Source organism: Galeopterus variegatus, unplaced genomic scaffold (genome assembly GCF_000696425.1).
Source record: "Galeopterus variegatus unplaced genomic scaffold, G_variegatus-3.0.2 Scaffold1632, whole genome shotgun sequence".
In the NCBI taxonomy this organism is placed as follows: domain Eukaryota; kingdom Metazoa; phylum Chordata; class Mammalia; order Dermoptera; family Cynocephalidae; genus Galeopterus; species Galeopterus variegatus.
This window is the reverse complement of record NW_007727743.1, coordinates 264,603-288,390: the sequence shown is the minus strand read 5'-3', so window position 1 is coordinate 288,390 and position 23,788 is coordinate 264,603. Positions and strand designations below refer to the sequence as shown.

The following is a 23,788-nucleotide window of genomic DNA, read 5'->3' as shown; positions in this document are numbered from 1 at the left end:
CCTACTTTAAAATGTTTCTGGGTTTCTGTAGTCCAGAAGGCAGGGTGATAGGTTAGTGACATATTGATAATGCTCTGTTTGCTTATATAATTGTAATTGAAAACATCACTCTCAGTTTAAGGGATTTGAAGTGCTTGAGTAAGATCTAAATCGGCATATCTAGACTCATTAAAGTAATATATATGTCTACTCAGGCTTTATTTATGCATGAATACCATCCATATCCTTTGGGGGTACATGATTACCACTATACCATATCATACAATGAGTCCCTGTTCCAAAATATGTCAAGCAATAACAGGCAAAATATGTAGACCAAATAAACACCCAAGGTTACTCAGTAACGAGTTTTCTTCCCAGGCTACTGTGCAACTAGCATCTTTGGGGTGAAAGGGGGCTTTAGCAGTGATTGAGCTCAAACCCCCTCTTTACATTTAGATGCCATAGACCAGAGTCTAAACACCATAGATCCAGAGCTCTAAAACTGCATTGGGAAAGAAACCATAAACTCAGTATTACTGACATGCTAGAATGACAGCTAGACCAGTGACTCAGTTGTCAGTCTGAACATTATGCTCACAGAGCAGGCAAAATGTTATTTCTGAATTTTGTAATGAAATCCACTGCAAGATAAGGAAAAGGGAACCAAAATTGAATTGTGTGTCTAGACCATGTGCTTAGTGCCAGGTTAGGCAACTTTTAATGGATTATCTCATTTAATGTACATGGTGACCCCAGGGGGGACAATATTGCTTCCATTTTACAGATCAAAGAACTGGGACTCAGAGGTGTTAAGTAAAGATTGCCCCTATTTACCCATCCTATCAGATGCCCCACACGGCACTCCAGCTTTAGTTCGCTTTGAGGGTGTTGTCTTTCCTTCATGTAATTCATTTATAAAGATAGGCTTAGGGGTTATATTAAGTTGAGACAGGCTTTCCTGAAGAGCATATTCAATGTCCTGTTTTGTTACAATCTCTGGCAAAAGGTACATGAAACTTTGACAATAAATAAAGGAAAAGTTTTAGCTTCTGAAAAAGTATTTGAAATAGAAAATATAAGACTTAAATTTAGTCATAAGAGAATAATGGTTGAAGTACAGTAAGAATCTAAAGATGTGCTCCAGGAACCTCTGTACTCACCAAATGCATCTGCATCCTTGGTCAGTTGCAAATGAATGAATTACACACGAATAAATCAAACATGAGATTATGGATTAAGCTTGTTAAAAAAATTGGATCTTCCTTAGCTAGCACTTGGAAATCCATTATTTACTAGGTGAAGGGAAATTTGCTATTACACAATTGGGGGTAAAATTATATGAAGTGATTTCTTTGAGACTCATCAAAGAAGGATCTGGGAATCACATTACAGAATTAAGTGGCTGAGATCACAGGCTCTGGTATCAGCCAATTTGGACTGATTTTTGGGTCTTATACAACCAGAGTGACCTTGAGCAAGTTGCTTATCCCATCTATGCCTCAGTTTCCCCATCTTTAAAATGGGATATAAATGGTAGGGATGTAGTGAAGATTCAAAGAGTCAATATGTATAAGCCACAGTGCTTGTCGCATACTAATCTATCAATACATAGCATATGCTTAAGTGTGGTTTAATATTTAATAGTATAAAGTATGTATCCCCAATGGAAAGTCACTTGGAAGAAACCCAGAATATTACACATCTACAGATAATTTATTTTAGATAGTTTTGTTTTTGAGGTCTGTTTAAGGAAAGCTGAGAAAATATATACATACCTATCTGTATGAAAAAGCAAAGCCGCAGAACTTACACCATTATTCACGGTTCTATCTTGTGGGCAGATTCTCAAACTAATATATTAGGGATCAAAACAAGCATGTGGTTAAATGCAATTCAGAGGCCTCACCTACCTGCTCATGTGCTTTTCAGAGAATTACAAGTTCTTCTTGCTCTGAAATTCTATGGAACCAATGGTGATGGCCCTTTTCAGAGAATTACAAGTTCTTCTTGCTCTGAAATTCTATGGAACCAATGGTGATGGCCCTGGATTGAAAATACTACCTCTCAAAATCTACAGCTATTCCTGGCCAGAAACTGAAGCCCACATTCTTATCTTGCAGAGTTACAATCACTGTGTGCTCTCCCTAATGATGTACTCAATGCGGTTTCTTTCCTTTCCAGTATTTTATTGCTATCACGATTTTATTGCCTCATTCCTCTTCATCCTTTCATGAGCCATCACTTATTTCAAGTTCCTTCCCTATTTTCCTGTGTCATTCTTATCAGCTCATCTTTTCCCCATCCATATATTAGGAAAGGGAACATTTACAGCATCTTTTTGCCTAAGACCCTGTTGTCTGAGGCCAGACCGAAAGAAAAAAAAATATATCTAGTGTGCTGGTTCTCAACTGGTGGAAATGTTGTCCCCAGGGACATTTAGCAATGCCTGATTCACCCCCTGGCCTCAGGCATGTCCTGTCTAAAGGCGTGGCTGGTGGTGCGAGCCCAACCCACCAAATTATTCCCTTCAGGAAACCTGTCCACCCTCCTGGTTTTCCTGCCTTATGCTCTTTTGATTTGCAAAACTGAGATGCTCAGTTTCCCTCCAGGACAGGAGATTTGTTTTAAAGACATTGTGGACTGGAATTCTGAGCGATTTCTATTTCCATCTTCATTCATCTTTTTCCTAGCATCAGAATGCATGCGTTTTGAATTTCCTCATGACCTCTTGTAGCTGAAGCACTCCTAGCAGTCTCCCTGCCCATTTCTTTTCTAGTCTAGACAAGGAAATGGAGACCAAGGGGGCTTGGCGAGAATCTCCTTTTCCCCAGATCCTCTAATCTGTCCCCAGTCTTCCTTCCCAAAAGTTTCTGATTAATACTGGGGAGATTCATAAACCTTCAAAAAATATCAAAAGCACCCTGACCTACACAGAGGAGTCAGGCAAATGGAAGTGACTGGAGGTGTCAGAACGCCTCCTACAGGTCACTGTGCTGGTCAGCTCCGTTCCCCTTCCCCGCCTGCTCTGCCCCAAGGGCCTGACCTTTCTCACCCTAGATTGTTCAGTCCTCCCCTCCCTTGTTGTCTGGTTGTCTTGGGTTCAGCCAATGGGAGGCTTGGGCAGGAGGAGTGAGTCTGGGTATTTCTCCCTGACCCCCTTTAGCTCAGGCTGCAGCTCTGGCTGGGGCTTCACACCATGACAACTACTCCTGCCTGGCAGCTCCTCTCCAGGCTCCAGCCCTCACTTGGCTCCAACAACCCTTCCTCCCTCCCACCTGCAGGCATAGGGTGGCCATGGTTTTTGTGTTGTTCATCCCTGGGGGCTTTGGCGTCCCTTGATATCCCTTTAACCCAGCCCACAATTCTGCCCAATGGGCCTTCACCACACTCTTTTCAAAGTCCCAGGGACTATGGCTTCTGTTTCCTGCTAGAGTCATGACAAATGCCTGTGCTTAAGTCACAGCTCCTTTGTCTCTGGGACCCCACCTGTGTCATGAAGCCATGTTATTTTGTGTTTTGTAACTTGTGTGGCTCCCTTTTCTTGACACTGCCATGATGTTCTAGAGTCTTCTGTCTCCTTCTCTCCAACATTAGGCTGGATCACAGTCTAGTCCACAGAAAAATGGGCCTGCAGAGGAGGAGGAGGTATTGTATACAAAATTTTAGGGTCTGCATAATGTGTTAAATTACACAGATGTTGATGTTTTGAGTAAATATACGGCTTGGGTTGTTTTTTCATGCTTTGCTTTAAAAACTTACTTATTTTTAATCTCTTTAGGTTTATGCATCATTTTGGATGAACTGCAACCTTTTTTAATGTATGTATTTGAGGGAGTTAGGAGGTACAACCACCTGCCCATATGTCGTGCACATGGCAGCCCCAGCCCCCTGGCACCCACTAGCACAATACAGCTGTTCTCTGAAATCTCTTCTATCCACAGTTCATCCTTCCATCAGTAACTGGCCTGTTAGGAAAGACTTTGTATTCCGGTACAAATCCAGCCAAAGAGCCAAACTTATCAGCAATTAATATATGTGTATATATATATATATATATTTTATTTATATAGATATATAGATATAAAATCTGTTTAATGTGAAAATGTCCAAAACAGTGGAAGCTTCCTTTTCTCCCCTTATCCCTAGTGAGAATCCTGTCCTCAATTTCCCTTTTCAGAAAAACTCTCCATGACAGAAGCAGACGGGAAGGCTACTGGTCTGTGGACTCTTGAGAACTGAGTTCCTAGTGGTCCAGACCCGGGTTCTGTCCGAGGTGGAGTGTTACACTTCTCACAGTGTAATGCAGACAAAAAAAGGATTACTCAGAGCAACATGAATGCGATGAGAAACCAGAAGGGACTGCACCTCAGAAACTCCTCTGTTAGGAGGAGAAAACTGGGTACAGCCCCAATTCAAAGTTAGCTTCTGTTTTTTATTGTAAAGACAAGGAAGTTTCACAAGAAAAATCAGTTGATTCAATCATTACAAAAGGACACAAGGACATGGGCAGTGTTACAAAAGTTATCTATGGCTAAGTGTAGCTTAAACAATGGAAACTAGTAACATCAGTAAAATTAACAATGCGACATTCCAAAGTTCAATTTGTGAAAAGCTAAGTTCGTCAAACTGTGATCATTATCTAAAATATAACCTCTCCTTAAGCAAAAGTTGCATTCTTACAATAAAATCTAACTATAATTATCTCTAAAGTTTCCCCCAACAGACAGCTTGCTCCTACCAAACATCTTTTCACATCTTTCCCTTCAGCAATTCTTAAAATCTCTTAAGAGGATTGGTATGACAACCACCTGTTAGCTCTAAAATCATTAAAGTATACAACCCCATACCTAGCAGTGATTACAGTTGATTAGATGGGTTGTTGCCATGCTGTCTGTGGGCTGTGGCCCCCTGACCAGAGACTTTTGTCCCATCCCTGCATTTACCTAAATACTTATTCTAAAATCAAATGAGAATCAACATTATTTAATTAGAATTGATTAAATGGGCTTTTGCCATGCTGTCTGTAGACTGTGGTCTCCTACCCGAGAGCTTTTGCCCATACATGTATTTACCTAAAAACCCTATCCTAAAATCATATGAGAATCAAAATTTCTAACCTTCTACAGTGGAGCAGCATTTGAATGCCTTAAGAAGGTGAGTGGTACTTTATCTGTGTTTGCAAAGCCAAAATGGAGCTCAGCATCGTTTCCACGTGGCCCACTAATGCTGTCACCTTCCATTAGGCTCTTATGCTGCCAGCCACTTGACAAGCACTCAGGTGCCATTTTCTTTGAGGGCAGAAAACTCCTATCACTCCTCTTTTTACCCTGGAGGAATCTCCCTGTAGGGCAGGTGGGTGGTGGGGTCAGTGCTATTCTCAGCCCCATTCAGAGTCCTGAGGGGCAGGAGCTAGGAGAGAGCTGGCTCCACCGGATTCCCCAGAGCAACTTAACCTGTCCCAGACTGACAGCTTGTTCCAAAAAATGACAGGAACGATCAGTATGAATAGTCCAAGTAGGATGGACCTATGTGTATAAACCTTACACAAATATTCTGTCTGATCACCATTATTACTTGATGCTGGTTCCACGAGCGAGAGACTCATGCTTTTTATAGTGCAAACACTAGTAGCAATGTGTGTTTATCAGGCAGGAATGCGGATATAAAACTCCGTGAGGATTTGTTAGCAGAGGGACTGTGTTAAACCACAGTGAAGGGAACTGCTGACCCCTTATCTACTTAGGCAAGAGGAAAGGCTGGTAAAAGGGTGAAAGATTGAGTGTTGAAAATCCCAAATGGCAGGGGTGTGAATCACCTTGTCATGCAAGGCTTGGTTCTCCAAGCAGACACTGTGGTCCCCAGGGAACGTTATGGTCAGAGCAGGAGCTACATTTTTATCTTGGCCAGACTGGGGGCAGGTGGGGGCGGCAGTTATAGGGACCAGGAAAATGGGTCTGTTTTGCAAAATCCTGCCTGTGTATGGTTACTCACACTCTGGGTGGGATCCAGCTCACCACTTGGAATTGCTCTAACAGGTGATGTGGCTCCATCCGTCCATGTGCCATGGCGTCTCATAGAAATGCCAGGCCTGGAGGAGAATGCACACTCACCCGCCTCAGTGGATATAAAACATGAGAGGTGACTAGAAAAGAGGAGGAAGAGCGTTGTAATTGTACCAGATGGATATAACCAACCAGCCATGTGGGAGGAAATGAGCGCACTCAATACTTAACTATTTCCTGTCGCATTTGGAGAAGTGATGGATCAGGAGGAAAGCTTGCCCTTGTTTTCACACACATGATATGATGGGGGCATTATTCTGAAATGGTGCAGTATAGACATGGTTTGTAGCCCCCAAAGAACACGTGTCTCATGCTCAGGAGGAAGATGAGTCTTTATCGGGATGAATAAACAGATTAAGTGGTTCAGGATGGAAGCCTCACCCAAGGGGAGGGTACAGCTGGCGGCAGAGGCCAGGCGAGAGCCCGCAGTTATTCACTGTCAGACCCTTCATCTGTTGGCTTTTCTAGAAGATGCTTCACTTCCCAGATTATAAAGGAGGTTTGGACTGTAAGCCTTCCTCCTGCCCCTGTTCAGAGTGGACATTCCTCTTTGGGGCGAGTGACCTGAGGCATGGCCCCATGTGTCTACTTTCTTGGGAGCACACTCAGACTCCTGAGAAAATCTGTGTGTCGGACTGTGTTGAGCTAGGGCTGGGTCTGGAGCTTCCAGACCCCTCAAGCCCATTCACAGACTGGATCACAAACCCTTCATATGCCAGGCTGGGTCACCAGACCCCTTCATGCAGGTCTGTGAGCTAGGAAACTGGCCAAAAGGTCCTCGCAGCCATAGGTTGGAAAGCATGGCTGTGCAGGACAGACCCCCGAGGCAGATGCCTACCTGCCTGCTTCACCAATCTCTCTCTCTCTTTCTCTCTCTCTCTCTCTCTCTTTCTCTGAAGAACACAAGAATAGCAAGAAAACTAAAAAGACATATTGGCACACATGCGCACTAACTCCACACACACACAATTTGCTTACAAAGGAGGCTGAACCACACCCAACTGGACCCAAGGCAAGGGTCCTGACCAAACTATTCTATTTTCCCAACAGACTGGCAGGAAGACATCCTGTCCTCAGTGCCACAAGCACACGCTGATGCCCGGCCACACCAGGACTCGTCATCATGTGCTCAGGAGGTGCCAGGGCTTTCCTGCCCACCCTCAGTGCCCCCACAGGGTCATGCCACCACACACCCTGGGTCCTCCTGCACTTGTCAGCTCTGTAACCTGGTCCCCCCTTCCTCCTCTGAGACCCAACACGGGCCCCTCGTCATTCCTCCCAGACCCCGGGAGCTTGTTGAGTGCCCCTCCTCTGCTCCCACGGGCCCCGTTCGTAACTCCGTCATTGGGTTTGACACACGTAGTAATTGTGTGTCCATCTCTTCCTTCTGGTTCTTGAACTGTCAGAGGGGGGTTATGGCGCAGGTTTGCCTGGGACATGCCCAACACCTAACAAGCTCCAGTTGCTTCACGGACACTCTTGAAATGTGTTGTGAATTAAATATTGTCGGTTTGAGGTGACATTAGAGCCAGGCCAGGTCTTCCGTGGTAACTTCTTCACCAAGCTTTCTTTTTTAAAGGTATATAAACATGCAACGGAGTTGCACATCTGTGATTTTTCACACTGGCTCTTCCTGTTTTTTGGATTTCCCACATCAGTGGACAACTCTGTCATAACCTGATGTCCAGGTCACTAGCAGCCTTCTCTCCTCCTGGTGTCCTCTCTCTCCTTCTTCCCTCCTCCTCGTCCTCCTCTTCTCACCTGTCTTCTTGGCCCCATCTCGCTTCCTCCTGCCTCTTCCTTCTCCCCATCTAATTCCCTGCCCCTCCCCTCCTCTTTTCCCTTCCCCTTCTTTCTCTCCCTCTTCCCCTTTTTCTCTGTCTCTTCCTTTCCCCCTGCCTTCCTCCGTCCTCACCATCTCTACCAATGACCTCTGCTGCTTTCCTCTGAAATGCTTTCTCATGCATACCTTACTGACGGTAATAAAACACATCCTAAAGGGGCTGCACTTGTCTGGTGAGAGAGCTTTCATTTGCACCCTCGCACACTGGCAGCGCTAGCCCTTGCTGACGCCCTTACGTGTATCTGCTTCCTAGACCAGGAATCTCACAGTGGATGGGCACTTCGGTGCGTGGTCTCCATGGACACCCTGCACGCACACGGATGGCAGCGCCGTGGGATCCTGCCTCTGTCGAGCCCGCTCCTGCGACAGCCCCACGCCGCAGTGTGGCGGCTCACCGTGCGACGGCCCCAGCATGGAGATCGCCAACTGTTCCAGGTGTGTCCCTCAGAACAACCGGGTGTACTGTCACAAGTTCAACTCAGGTCGTCAGGGAGATTGGGAAATCACTCATAATATATATCTCCCTGCTGAAGACAAAGGCATAAAAAGACAGGGACACTCATCACTTAAAAATGAGATGATCTATGGAAGGAAATTTTAAACTATAAAATAGGTTATAAATCTCAGCCTGTTCATATGTTCATTACACCAGGAAAAATATTTCTGATTTGTACCATATGAGTAGCTGTTTGAGGGAAGTGTCCACGGTAGTCTAGAATCTCTTTGTGGAATACGTAGACTAAGATTCCCTTCTGGTAGAACATAATACATTCATTGGGAGATAGAAGAAGCCAAGTCCTTGAGCAAATCTCTGTTCTATTCTCTATTATATCTGAACCCCCATGACTCAGCTCAGCTAACCTCAGACACTGCGTAACCAGGAGAAAGTTTAAAATAATGTGATCCATCAAGTAATCTTCCTGTTTCCTCTGCTTATTGTGATGTTTGTTTGATTTTTTTTTTACAACTGTGCTCAATTTACTCCTCCTTTACCTGCACCTGTAGCACCATGACCACAGAGATCAATCAGAGCAAGCTCCAGAGCTCCCTCCTCAATTGTGCTCAAGCTCCCTCCTCGATTGTTCATTAATTTAGAGCATTTCTTATAAGTGTCATCTTCTTTCCATGAGACTATTTAAAAGCGAAAACTTCTGGGACAGTTGTCTCTGAAGTCAGATTGGGTGATGGAATTGTACGAGAGCCCAGGGCAGCATGCCCAGAGGAGGGGAGGTCAGCAATGGAAGGGGCAGGTGCAGAAGGCACAGCTCACCTCCGCTCGTGTTGTTCATAGGCCAGATTGGTCCTCACCACATAGCTGAAAGGAGCAAATTAGGGCTCCCGGGACTAGATTATTTTGTATCACACAAGACACAGACATATCAACATTGTATTATGCTCTGTTTACCTACTATAAAACGTTTTCCGTTGTTGCCTAGCAGAAACTCTACAGAAGCTACAAACTATTATTGTTTGAAGATGCCAATAAGTAGCTAATAGTCTTTTATATTGTTTAATGGAAAAACGTACTATGAAGTGTATTACTGTGACATATTGGTACATCTTCAGTTCTTGTTCTAGTTGGAAAGTTATTCTCTAAACAGATGTAATACAAATAGTGGTTTTTTTAAATTAAAAATCAAATAAGTGAACCAGTTTTAGTGATGCCTTAAATGCATAAGTGGATTGCTTTGTACTGACTTAATCCTAAAAATGATCCATCTGCTGATATATGCTTATTCTGTGTTTCTTCTTTGCCTGCCACTATGTCTGCCTCTAAGCAGCATGTAGAAGTATGTAAACCCAGGTCCATATAATGAACTCATACATATAAAATTGCATTTATTTATTTTCTCACTTATTATATTCCTAATATGTATGTATATTCACGCACACACTTTATTTACTTATAGCCTTGTATACAACATGGTCCATGTATTGTAAATAGAATAAATCATAAATTCCATGTTTGTGAAAGGTTTAGGAAATTAAGAATTTCCCAAAAATTTTGGAAGCAGTGTTTTCTGCATTATCTAACACTTTTTTTTTTTCATATATAAAAAAACACTTTGGAAGTAAAAATGCCATTTTATTTATGGTGAAATTGCTATTTAAGTTTAGAGTAAAATTTAATGAATTATATGGATAATTTTTAAGACTGTAGGTAGCAGGGTATAAGATACTAGCTAAGTACCTTTATGAGAAACATTGGAAAATCTGTCATATTTTGTGATTATTTTGGTTAAATTATCATAAAGCGACTTTGTTATAATATCATGCATAAAGCTATTACTATATATTTATTTATATCATTATTAATTTTCAGTAAATAAAGTAGAGAAATGAAATATACTAAGAATTTTCTCAGAATTTTTATTTGAAATTATTTTAGAAAAAGCTATTACTACATATTTATTTATATCAAGTTTCATGCATAAAGCTATTACTATATATTTATTTATATCACTATTAATTTTCAGTAAATAAAGTAGAGAAATGAAATATACTAAGAATTTTCTCAGAAGAATTTTCATTTGAAATGATCTTAGAAAACATATACTCAACTTATTTTTTATACCTGGATCTTTCATGCATAGTTGTGGACCTTTATGTTTTTAAAGTAATATATAAAGTAAAATGAAAATCAATGCGTGATGATTTTTTTCCAAAGGAAATGTAAATCCTGAGGATGAGGGTAACGGATATCCATAGAAATGCATAAGCGATTACAGAAATAGAAAAAGTTATACTGAATTAGACCATCTATGTGGGAGTTTGGACTCTGGATTTAATAAATATTTTAATACCTAAAATTTTTAAAAAAATAATGTATTTCTTAATAGCAGAGACAAACTGGCAAAGGAAACTTTTAAATGATAAATAGGCTGAATACAAGCATTTTATGGAAAAAATAAAATACTAAAAAAATTCCTCTCCATAGTGGTTTATTTTATAAACTGCTTTTATAAAATTGGTTCATCTTATTTTTATTTTATATTTTATATATCTAGACTGTTACATATGTACAATAACATAAATACATATACACAGATGCAATTTGCACTCCTTATTTCTGCTCTTTACATCTTAGTCAATTTTCAGGAAAATACCCAAGAATCTGAATTTAAATATCTTTAGTTCATTTTTAATAAAGTTTGTTTTAAAGCTTCTAACGTTATGGCACTCTTTATCAATGTGAATGCTATCAGGAGAGTTATTGATTTTCACTGATGTTAATAGATTTTAAAAGAAAGCATTATGTCTAGTTTTAGATGATTGCTTTCTTCAAAGGTGCACCGTTCATAGATTATAACAGATATAATAAAAGTCAAATAAAATCATAAACTTTAGGTGTTTAGGGATTCATTTCTAAATGTTTTTCAGGGGCACAACATTCTTATAATGTTATTTTTATAACTAAAGTTTAACATTTTTATAATGTTAAATTTTTATACATTTTTAAGCTAAAGTTTATTAATAGTTTCTTATACAGCCCTTGTAAAATTGTTGCAATGAACATTAAACTTTACTCTTGAATTTCCTGTCTTGACTGGCTCACATAGTTGAGATTCACATGGCACAGTCCGTTCAGCCCTATGGCTGGAGTTCCCCCTTCCCGGCACCACACAACCAGATGCTCCTTCCAGGGAGCACATGCATTTGGCAGTGGGTGCAGACAGGGCTTGGACTCTGAACTGGTTTGACCGAGTGATTGCGTTTCCTCCCTCCCCACAGGAATGGAGGCTGGACCCCGTGGACTTCGTGGTCTCCCTGCAGCACCACTTGTGGGATTGGCTTCCAGGTGCGGCAGCGGTCCTGCAGCAACCCCACTCCTCGGCACGGGGGCCGGGTGTGCGTGGGACAGAACCGCGAGGAAAGGTAGGTACCACTGTGCACCCAGCATCTCCCCTCATGCTTCCTCTCATTCTGGTGTGGTCGGTTTCCCCACGGTTTTAGTTCTGGATCCTAGCTTACCTGTGGCATCCCTTTCCGTTGGGCTGATTCGTCCTCTTCTTTTTCTGACATCACTTAATTTTGACCAAAGCCTCCTGTTGATAGCATCACTGGGCTGCTGTGGTGCCTGCATGGTCAGGTTGTCTCAGCTGAGGGATTCCCAAGGCAGGAGACCCAGGGATGGCAGGCACCTCCAGGCTGGGCTCCTGGAGACCTGGAAAGTGAGTCTGCTGGAGGACGATTGTTCTTGTGAGAAATCTGCATCAACTGGACCCCTCTCAAAAGCTACAATTTTGAGGAGGACCTAAGAAGGTCCCAGGTCCAGATTCTATTGGCAGATGAGGTAAAGATTACATCAGAACTAAATGAGGCAGCTGGAGTGCAGGTGAGAACTACAGTAAGAGGTTTGGTTAGATCTATAACTACACATTAGTCTTATCAACAAATACCCTCAATGAGGCTTCAGTGCAACCCAACGTGGGGATTTTTTCCCATGTGCATTTTAAGCTTTCAGCACATCATGACAACATTGCATGTTAGTCTTGGATTTAACAATTTTTCTCTTTGTATAGAATTAGACAAAGATTTTGGCTTCAAAATCTACAGTTGTGATCGTTGAATCTTTTTGCCTATTTAATGTATATTCCAGTTTATCACTGTTGGGAGAGAACCCAAATAGGTGAATTTCACAGTACTATTAGGATTTGTATCCTGCTATACTGACATAAACTTATTAGATGGCTTTAAACGCCTTTTAATTAAAATGTAATTGGCTTGTATTTGGTAACATAAGCTCAGTGGAGCCTCTCATAAAAATACTGCATGCAGTAATTTGCTGTGGGATTAGTATTTCTACAAACAAAACCAACAAGCTTACTGTGTAGATAGTTCTCTACTAGGTATTTATTACCACCTAGAATCAATGAGGGAGAATCATTCCTTTCTTTCTTTACTGTGTTTCCCACTTGCCAATTAAGATTTCATTCCTTTTGACTAAGAAGAAAACAAAGATGATTTTTAAAAAGCAGGGTTTGTCATTTTCGAAGTAGTCGCCTGAGACAGTCCTGTGCAGTCTGTCATTTTCTACCTAACACCAGTTTATAAGTGGAAAGCCAATTATGGAGAAACTGTTTCCTTGCTATTTTTAAGCCTTGTAAGATTTAGAACTGGTTGGAAGTTTTTAAATGCTATACATTTTCACATAATACAGTTCATTAGGGCAAAGTCACTTTCAGGTGTGCAGAGTCTTCCCTGGAATCTGGCATCACCACAAACCTGATATGTTGTATCACCTTTCCCAGGCTGAGCACACAGCAAGGAAGAAAGCATTTAATTCTGTGGCTAACGTATGTGTATATTCTATAACCACATGATTGTTCATAAAGCTATGTGTTCAGGAAAAGATCGGAAAAAAGAAGGCTGGTATGTTTGGGGGACTTTCATTTAAAATGTTCCTTTTTTACAGGAGAAGTGTTTACTTGGGCTAGAAAACTTTATGTTCAATGGAGGAAAATCTGAACTTAAGTAAAGGTGGATGGTAAGAGCAGGGACTGTGGAAGATTTTTATAAAATTTAAGCCTCTCTGTTGAGTAGCTTTTCTAGGAGGCTGCAAAGAGGTTAATAAAAACTAGAAAAATGAATACCTGATGTCTCTTCCTTGGTCTTCACAAGCAAAAGGCTCTTAGACTTCTTTGACACATTACGTGGGAGGTCTCACCACCTAAGTAATATAAAGGAAAAACCATCCTGATTCTGATAGTGGTGATATTTGAGAATTAAACCCAAGATTACAGGAGGCCATGGTCTCCTTAGGAGAATACAAATACCAAGGACTAATGTATGAAATCATTAATGCAATCATATCATACTTATTTAAACACCACCAACCCTGAAAAAATCCTTGGTGGCCACAAGTGAATGAATCGATTCTCCCCAAAATATCTCAAGGTTAATGCAAAGATTATAGTTAGTTCATCTGGAACAAAATCTCCAATGTATGGAATATAATTTGGTGGGAGCTTTGTTGCAACTCTAATCTTAGAAATATTTACATTTTTTTTTTTGAAATAACAGATAAAGGAAAAAAAATCTACCTTATTTTTTACATGTACTTTAGAACACAAGGACAGTCTTTCTGTTCTGAACGTCCTTTAAAAAGGATCTTCTTGAGTAGCAGGAACTTAGTAGGAGCACTGATTCTCAGAGAGACCACGAATGAAGAGGAAGGAATGGACCTCTGTGCAAATATGATCAAAATGCAGATTTCATTATCTGCATGAGTTTTTTTCCTGCTATGTAACAAGCACTGTGGCTCAAAACAGTGCATATGCATTATCTCACAGTCTCAGTGGGTCAGGAGTTCCATTATGGCTTACCTGTATCCTCTGCTCAAGGCCTCACCAGGCTTCAATCAAGGCTTATGACAGAGCTGCAGTCTCATCTGAGGCTCGACTGGGGAGGGACCCACTTCCTAGACTGCATGTTGTTGTCAGTATTCAGTTCTTTGTGGGTGTCAAACTAAGGACTTCAGTTTCTTACTTGTGATCCAGAGACTGCCTCAGTTTCCTACCAAATGAGCCTTCCCAATGTAGTCACCTTCTTCCTCAAATCTAGCCAGGAAGAGGGTTTCCTCACAAGAATGAGCATTACAAACTTGTAATGTAATCACAAAAGTGACATATCATCACCTTGCTGTATTCTTTTGGTTAGAAGTCATAGGCCCCCTCCCCAGTCAAGAAAAGGGGATAATCCCAGGTGTGAATATCAGAAGGCAGGGATCACTGGGGTCACCAGTCACCTTAGAGTCTATCTTCCCAGTCAATTCTCTGTTTCCCAATCATTCATGCCCCCCGTCCCATGCAAAATGCATTTCACTGACTCCCAAGGTTCCCAAAAGTCTTATTTCATTAAATCAAAAATCTCACCAAAGTCTAGCACTTTATCATTTAAGTCATATGGGGATGAGGCTTCTGGGTGTAGTTCCTCTCAGTCCATCAATCCCTATGTGTTAGTCCATTTTCTGTCAATTTTAATGGAATACATGAGACTGGGTAATTTATAAAGAAAACGAAATTTATTTCTTACAGTTTTGGAAGCTGGGAAGTCCACAGTCCAGGGGGTTCATCTGGTGAGGCCTTTCTTCTTGCCATACCTCTCTACAGGATCTCCTGGCAATGTAGGGTATCAGATGATGTGAATCGTATGAGCAAGAGAAACAAATCTTCTCACTTGCTCTCCTTTTAAAGCTATCAGAACCATGCCCATGAAACGTATTACTCCATGAATGGATCAATACATCCACAAGGACACAGTCCTCACAATGCAGTCACCTCTCAAAGGCCTCACCTTTCAAATACCACGATCAGATTTCCCACCCTCTTAACACTGATGCAATGGGGATCAAGTTTCCAATACATGAACTTTTTGCGGGGCACACATTTGACCCATATCACTCTAAAACAAAAGAGACAAGTTATCTGTTGCCAATACACTCACCATACAGTGGTAGGATGGGCAAAGGATGATAGCTCTAAACATTTCAAAAACAGGGAAAATGAAATTACAAAGGAATCACTGCTCCACAGAAATTCTGAATGGCAGGTGTTGGGAATTGCTTGATTAGGTTTCAAGATCTGGGTGTAATGCTCCATGGTTCTCAGCTCTGCCTGTTGTGCTTAGTTCAGCTTCCTGAATCATTCTTCCTTTTTCATGAAGGCAGCCTGTGCTTACAGCTGGGTATTTTATCAGCTTGCTTCCTGCCCATAGAATGTTAGGTTTCCAACAGCATTTCATCTGTACTTTCTCTGTCTCCTTTAGTCCAAGCTACTGGTATTTTTGCCCAAATGACTCTGAAAAACATGAGTCTTTCATGGATTTCCGTGGGGTTTACTCCACTAAACAAAAGCTAAAGTCGCAAATCTTTGTGAGATAGTCCTGCTCTACCATGGGGTCCTTCTGAGATGCTTGAGGGACAATATCTTAAGCTTGCTAGAGGCCCCTCTGGTGTGATTGAGGGGATCTGTGAGGCACATGCTTGCTTTTGACCTCTTGAAAGGACCTTTTGTACAATTAAATACTCTAATCTTTTGCTCTTTCTAAGGTTGTACAGTCACACCCTCAGCTTTTTACTTTATACCAATCTTTCCTGGCAGTGCTTGAAAGCAGTTTCGTAATTTTAGCATCTTTTGCCATTAGAAGAGGCTTATTTTCAAAATCATCCAATCCCTGTTACTTTTGTTTAATAGTTCATCCCTCAATTTTTTGCTCCCCCCTGCATTTTACTGTAAGCAGCAAGAAGAAACCAGGAAGTACCTTTACACTTTGCCTGGAAATTTCCTTAGCTGTATAACTTGCTTCACACATGCATGATCTGCAGGTGACAATTTTGGAAGCTTTCTGCCACTGTGTAACAAGATTCTCCTTTCTTCCAGTTTCTAATAATATACATATATTTCTTTTGTAATTGTTGTAAAATATATATAACATAAATTTGCCACTTAGCCATTTGTAAGTATACAATTTAGTGGCATTAATTACATTCATAATATTGTGCAACAATAACCACTATTTCCAAAACATTTTCATCACTCTGAACAGAAACTCTGTAAGCATTAAGTAATAACTCCCTATTAGATCCTCTTCCCAGCCCACAGTAATCTCAGATTTATGTTCTGACTCTTTTAATTTGCCTATTCTAGATATTTATATAAGTGGATTCTACAGTATTTGCCCTTTTGTGTCTGGCTTATTTCAATTAGCATAATTTTTTCAAGGTTCATCCATGTTGTAGCATGTATCTGAACATCATTTCTTTTTTAGGGTCGAATAGTATTCAGTGGTATGGCTGTAACACATTTTGTTTATCCATTTACTCATCAGTGGATGCTTTGGTTATTTCCATCTTTTGGCTATTGTGAATAACACTATAATAAAGAATGTTGGCACACAGTTACCAGTATGAGTCCCTGTTTCAGTTTTCTTGTATATAGGTCTAGGAGTGGAATTACCGGGTCATATGTTAATACTGTGTTTAGTTTTTTGAGAAGCTGCCAAGCTGCTTTCCACAGTTGTTTACCATCGTGCATTCCCACCAGCAGTGTATGAAGAGTTCCAAGTTCTCCACGTCCTTACCAGACTTACTATTTTCTGGGGGTTTTGGTAGCTATCCCAGCAGTTATGAATTGGTGTCCATTGTGGTTTTGATTTGAATTTTCCTAATGATTAATGTTGAGCATCTTCTCATGAGCTTCTCAGTCATTCGTATATCTTATTTGGAGAAATGTCTGTTCAAGTCCTTTGCCCTTTTTTAATTGGGTTGTCTGCCTTTTTATTTTATTTTTTTCTGTTGGCCGGTGTGGGGATCCAAACCCTTGACCTTGGTGCTACAACACCACACTCTAATGAGTTGAGCTAACCAGCCAGCCCGGTCTTTCTTTTTAATTAACTAATTATTTTTTTGACATATAGAAATTGTGTATACTTACTGTGTACAACATGTTGTTTTGAAGTACGTATATATCATGGAATGGCTAAATTGAGCTAATTAACATGGGCATTACCTCACTTCTTTTTTTTTCTCTTTTTTTTATTGTGGTGAATACACTATTAGTCTTTTTGGTGTGCAGTTTTTAGTTTTTTATAAACTCTCTTTACAAAATACTTTCTTTCTAAACTCTCATGGCAGTGTCCTCCAAGTCCAGATTCTTACTAACTGCCTGTTTAAGGTGATTTAAGTTTTTGCTGCCATAATCCTCAAAATTCTTCTTGGTCTGTTTCCTGGTCTCATAGCAACTCTCACATTTTTTTGGTGTTTTTCATGGTAGTACTGCACTTTCAGGTACCTAAATCTGTTTTAATAGTTGTTACGTAGCAGTACTACCACAAACTTAGCTGCTTTAAGCACCACATTATTTTCTCGCAGTTTCTGTGGGTTCGTGGTCTAAAACAGCTCACCTGGGTTCTTCACGCTACCATAAGGTGCAGTCAAAGTTCTGGCCATGACTACAGTCTCATCTGAGGCCAACTGGAGAGGAAGCTGCTTCCCAGGTCGTGTGGTGTCATCCTTCAGGTCCTTGCGGGCTGGCCGATTGAGGGTCTCAGCAGTTCCTTGCTGGTCATTAGCCAGAAGCTGCCCTCAATCTCTAGACACCTGGGCCTTCCTGACCTGATTGTTTACTTCTTCAATGCCATCAAGAAAGAGAGTTTTACTGAAATAAGGTTATTACCGTCTTATGTGACCTAATCACATAAGTGACATCCTATCATCTTTGACATATTCTGTTGTTGAGAAGCAAGTGACAGGTCCCACCCATAGTCAGTGGGAGGGGATTACACAAGTTGTGAATTGTAGGAGGTGGGAGCCACATTAGAGTCTGCCCCGTGCATTATCAAAGTTAAGGGTCCTAGGAACCAATGGGTTTGGGGGAGCCAAAGCGATGCTCTTTGCAAGTTATTACTCTACCCTAATGGGTTGCCTTAACTATCATGGTAGACTTAATGTACGTACAGTTTCTCTGATGCCATAAAATATTTAACTATTCCAGTATGGCCCAGTAAAAGAATGATCACTTAGAGTGAACCATAGAGAAAATAGTTCTGAAAAGGCCCTGATTGGTTCAGGCTAACAGAGGTTACAGAGAGAAACTAGCAAGGATTTGACTGGAACAGAACACTATTTATAGCATAAAAAATAGGAAAGAAACAGGGTAGAGTGTTGAGAACCCAGTCTATATGGGATTATGAAAGATTCTTTTCACAGAGACTAGGTTTGTAGAAAAATGGATAATTTATGGAGAAACAATGCTGGATCATTAATTAGCTTTTACATGCATAATAAGAATAAGCAGCCAAGGGCAAAATTAAAATCTTAATTTTTTAATGCATCATGAAATGCATCTGTGATTTTCAATGCTGTGAAATACCAGAGAACCAAGAGAGCCAATAAAATTTCAAAACCATTAGGCCCATTGTGTAGATGTTTTATCCATAAGTTAAGAAAAATCCTTAAACAAGCAGAGATGCCAAGGTAATGAACTAGCATACCCAATGTTGTTTGGGTAGTTTAATAAGAGGACCGTCTCTCAGGAGCAAGAGTTGGTTGGGGTGGAGCTGGGGAGGGGGTCAGAGGGAAACTGCTTTCTCACCATTGCAGAAAATTCATAATTAGGGGATTGGAAAGGCTTTGCCTTCAAGCAGTCTCTTCCAGGTTAGATTTCTAGTGAGAATGCACACACAAAGGGTCAGAGCTAGGCGAGCAATTTCTGTGTCTCTCTGACCTCCTCTCATGAGAGATCTTGCAGTCTCAGAGGCTGACACCTAACCAGATGCCAGGGAGGCTTGTTTCAGAGGACTACTGCAGAAGGATAAAGAGAAGAAAAGGGAAGGCAAGTTGTTGACAACCTTGAAATTCAGACAAATAGATAATTTATTAACACTGGTTGAAAGTTCACGCTACATGCCCAGGTTACTGTGCTGCAGATTTTTAACTATAATAACATGCTGAGGATTTTGAGAAGTGGCCTGCTGTGGACAAATATGAGAAAGTATTTAGGCACTATGCTTTATTTTGATATGGAGAAATGGTAGCTGAGTTGCTGTGCTTTTCATTGAACGCCAAGGGTTTTATAAGCATTTTTTGTAAGATTTTCCTTTGTGCTCCCTCTCTTTATTTGCTTGTTTGTTTTTGGTTTTGAAAGCTGAAATTAGGGAGTGTAGGAAGCCCATACCTATTAAATGTTGGTGAATCAGCTTGGAAACGGGATGTGGTCTTCTATTTCTCGTTCTACCCACAGTGCTACATGTGGATATTTTGAATTAAATGCTGAGAGTTCCAGTGTTCTGAGTTTTCTTGACTTTTCCAAAATGTGTTCTGAAGATAAATGGCAATTTGCTTCTAGAATACTGCTTGCACCAGCACATGTGGTAATATTTACTGCTAGTATCTCCACACATTTGCATCTTCTCCCTAAGGTCAAATTCTTTTATTCTCTCCTATCTTCACTTTTGTCTTGGCTCTTCTATCTAGAGGCCATCCTCTCTCAGTTAGGAGTCTCCTCTCCTTTCCCTACAGCAGATAAGAATGTCCAATGGCTCTGAGAGGCCGGGCACTGGGAGACTGTAGGTACTCCCTCAAGAGGGAAACCTACATTTCTCTGTTACCATAAGCTTCGAAAAGATGAAGATTGATGGTGGTTCAGTTCCATTGGCTGCTCTTGTATGTGAAAGTGTAGAAACCTAAACTGTTTGCCTGATTGGTCCTGGATTCTCTGGAGGTTCCTTGGGCCACTACATGTCAACTGTCCCTGGAAGTCAGAGTGTCCCCCACTTTCAGGTGAGAGGCTGGCTTTGGACTGCACTGTTGATGTGTGTGTGTGTTTTCCTGTACTTCCGCACAGTTGCCATATGGCAATTCCACTACGCCAAACTTCATCGATATCTATTCCTCCCCCTCTTTCCTCTCCCCACCATCTTATTTATCTGGTTTAGACCATCTCTCACTTGGTTGGTTGCGATCTGCATTTCTGGGGTTGGTATTCATTCCATCAGCTCTTCCTGTGGGTGGACTTGCCTGCCTTTGGAGGTGCAGACCCCATAATGAAACATGGGGAGCTCCTCAAATTCAGGGGCCCCAGGCCACCATCAGGAAGAGACACCAACCCCTGGAGATGAGTCTTCAGTCTAAATCTGATGGTGCTATTTTGTCTCTGGACTTGGTAGGACTTTCTTGATTGCTTACAAATAAAGTTCCAGTCCTTCTACCCTACGTGGTAAAGTTAGGTCATTCCACTCCCTGTCACCTTTTTCTGTTCTTGTCTTCTCGGTCACCTTTCTTACCTTTCTTATGTCACTTGTCCCACTTCTGCCTTCCATTCTCTTCCTCAGTGACAGCAGGTGCTCAGAGAGCCTCATCCTTCCTGCGCCCTTCAGCTTGGCCTTGCTTTCTACTTTCCGTGCTACACCTGTTCTTGAAGCCCTCAGTTTCTCCATGAAGATTTTCTGGTTGATGGAAAAACAATTGAATCTTGCCAGCATTTGCTGTTAGGAAGCTACACTCCCCGAATTCCTTTTCCGGGTCGTTGGATACCATTTGCCCTTATTTTCTAGTTCAGAAATGCATTTCCTTTGCATGTATAAAATGCACCGATGCACTGATCGTCAAGATAGTGTTTTCTGTCCTGCACATCCCGAGCTTGTGTCCATTTCCCCGTGTTCCTCTTGGGCCATGAACACCTGTGATCAGGAAGCACTCTGTACTTCCCTTTGCCTGGTGCCCTGAAGGATGGACTTTGTTAACACTGATGATATTAAAGGCAACCGACGTAGGCCAGCTGATCAGAACCTTTGCCTCCTGATTCTTAGGGAAGATGGCCTGGCAAGAAAGGAAGACCGTAGAAAAAGGCTTGCATTCTAGTATTCTCTAGAAGCTAAATTTGGGCTTAGAAGATGGACTGTTGAATTTAAACAGTCCTGTAAGTCACCCACTGTGTCTCACTAAATGTGGCTGTGTTCAGAGTGACTTCTGCCCTGTGAGCTGTAACCTGCATAGTGCTGTGTCCTTCTTGTTTTTTGTTTGTTTCCCTCACTTCATTTCATTTCACTTGAGTATTAAAGATCAAAGAGAAATGTGACCCATCATAGGGCCAAAGGAGGCTTTGGGTATTTGGCTAAAAACTGGCAAAATGTGTATGTAGATGTATAGATGTGTATTCATTCACTGAAAACTAGGACTAATATTTGTAAAATTGTACAATAATTTAATTAATTTTGAATAACTGGTCATCTTTTACATGAGGGTTGTTTGGCATCATTCTGAAAGCCTACAAAGAAATCTAAAAATATAATAACCTAAGCGATATAGAGCATGGGCCTTCATGCTAAACTCATGTGTTAACTTTTCTTTAACTTGTCCTAATAAGATTGTGAGACTTACTTGATTCAAGAATGAGAAATGAATTCCAAATAAAGCTATGCTGACTTTGTATTCATAACCTACTTTACCTTTCAGTGTGTATGTTTAGAAGATAAATGCCCTGCCTCGATATTTTCTATATGCTCTTATTTTTGGGTGTTTGTTTGAAGGGTTTTGTTTTGTTTTGTTTCTCCTTTAATTGGCTGCACAGGAAGATCCATCCTGCATTGTGAGTTTAGCATTTTCTTCATTGTCTGCCATGCATCCCATTGTCTGTGTGCACACAGCATGGCCAGTGCCACATCTGCCTCCTGTATGGTGCAACCACTCCGAATACAAAGCCCCTCCACGCAGAGCATGCCCATGTGTTCAACATCTGGCGCAGGGGCGGAGAGTGGAAAGGTCAGTGGTCTCATGCGGTGCTGAACAGTTTCCTTTTCCTCTTGGTTTGCCCATTACAGATACTGCAATGAGCACTTGCTGTGCCCCCCTCATGTGTTCTGGACAGGCTGGGGTCCCTGGGAACGGTGCACAGCCCAGTGCGGGGGCGGCATTCAAGCTCGCCGCAGGACCTGTGAGAATGGGCCCGACTGTGCAGGCTGTAACGTGGTGAGTCACTTCCTTCTCACCCCCAGTCCACAATTCAGAGCTGGGAGTCCAGAGTGAGCACACACTAATTGCTCTGCACACACGAGACGTTCTGCAAACACGAAGTGCTCTGCGCACACGAGGTGTTCTGAAAGCACTTTATGCTGTGCAGATACTAAATGCTCTGTAAACATGACGTCCACACACTGGGTTCTCTCAAGCACTAGATCAGCAAACATTTGATTCTTGGCACACACTAGATGTTCTACAAACATTAAATGCTCTGTAAACACAACATGTTCGGGCACCAGATGCTCTGCACATACCCAATGCTGTGAATTAGACAAGTTTCTCTGGTTAATAAGAATGTTCAGAGGAGATAGTGGAAATTTAGAGTAGCCTGGAGGCTTCTTGGATTAAGTATTCACATATGGGATAAACTGCCCCAAGAGTTTTTCAGTTCTGATTTCTGAGCTATTACAGAAACTTCAGCCTGCTTAACTGGTCTCTATATCTGGTTTGGGAAATGGAATAATGTCACCATGCTGGGCCCACACCGTGGTTTACAATGCGGGATGAACCTGCCACACTCTGGGGACTGAGAAAGCATGTAGAGCTATTGTCAGAGCAAGTTGGTACCAATTCCGAGGCGATAAAAGAGAACTTATGGTTTTGTTTTGCTCCGGCCTTAGCAGGTCATATCACTTTTAAACACTAAACAGTCAAATAAAATTCCCCTTGTGCAAGCTCTTTTCAGAAGGCTGCCTTTTGCTCTTCCTGCTGCAAGAACGACTGAGCCTGGACACTGTGGGGCACTCACCCCACTTGCTGCCCTGGCACGGGCTCCACAGAGTGGATGCAGAGAGACAGGGAGAATGTTCCAGTGGAGATGGTCAGCATGAGAAGGTCTGCCTGGGCACCTTCTTTGCTGATCTTTCCAGTAGGTCTTTGCAGCACTTCCATCCCCAGCTTCCTGAGGCTAAGCGATGTTTTTGTGTGCTGTACAGCCTGCTTTTGTGAGATGCAAAATCCACTCACCCCAGATAGCCTTGGGAAATTCAGAGAGAGAAAGAGGGATATGAGGTACTTTGTCAGATATTGCACCAGACCCAAGGAGACTTTTCTTATTGGGATTTGCAATTAGATTTCTTCCCTTTCACACTAGCGAAGATGTTGTAGTAGCTGTAATAGAATTTATTATTGATTATAGAGACAGTTCTTTGCAAATCAGCTTGAACTAACTTCAAACCATGAAAAATCTTAGTGTACAGTTTAGAATTATATGTTCATGACATTTCAGATGCTGAAATTTAAAATTATTTATTAAAATGTGAAGGATATATCTATGAACACTCACATGTTCTAGGAAAACCATTCTAATGGGATGACTTTATTCTTTGCTGAAGTGTATCGTCTCCTGTTCCTGGAGGCGTGATGTCTGAGCACTGGGGTCTG

At 41.5% G+C, this 23,788-nt stretch overlaps 1 protein-coding gene across 1 annotated transcript in view; it reads left to right on the top strand.

Moving 5' to 3' along the window:
- The window catches only part of SEMA5A (sema domain, seven thrombospondin repeats (type 1 and type 1-like), transmembrane domain (TM) and short cytoplasmic domain, (semaphorin) 5A), a 161,904-nt gene that overhangs the window by 76,573 nt on the left and 61,543 nt on the right, over positions 1-23,788 (top strand). Inside the window, exons 8-11 of the mRNA XM_008578111.1 lie at positions 8,141-8,322; positions 11,620-11,763; positions 22,207-22,354; positions 23,081-23,273. Coding sequence (XP_008576333.1) covers positions 8,141-8,322; positions 11,620-11,763; positions 22,207-22,354; positions 23,081-23,273 — 667 coding nt within the window. The remainder of the gene's footprint in view (positions 1-8,140; positions 8,323-11,619; positions 11,764-22,206; positions 22,355-23,080; positions 23,274-23,788) is intronic.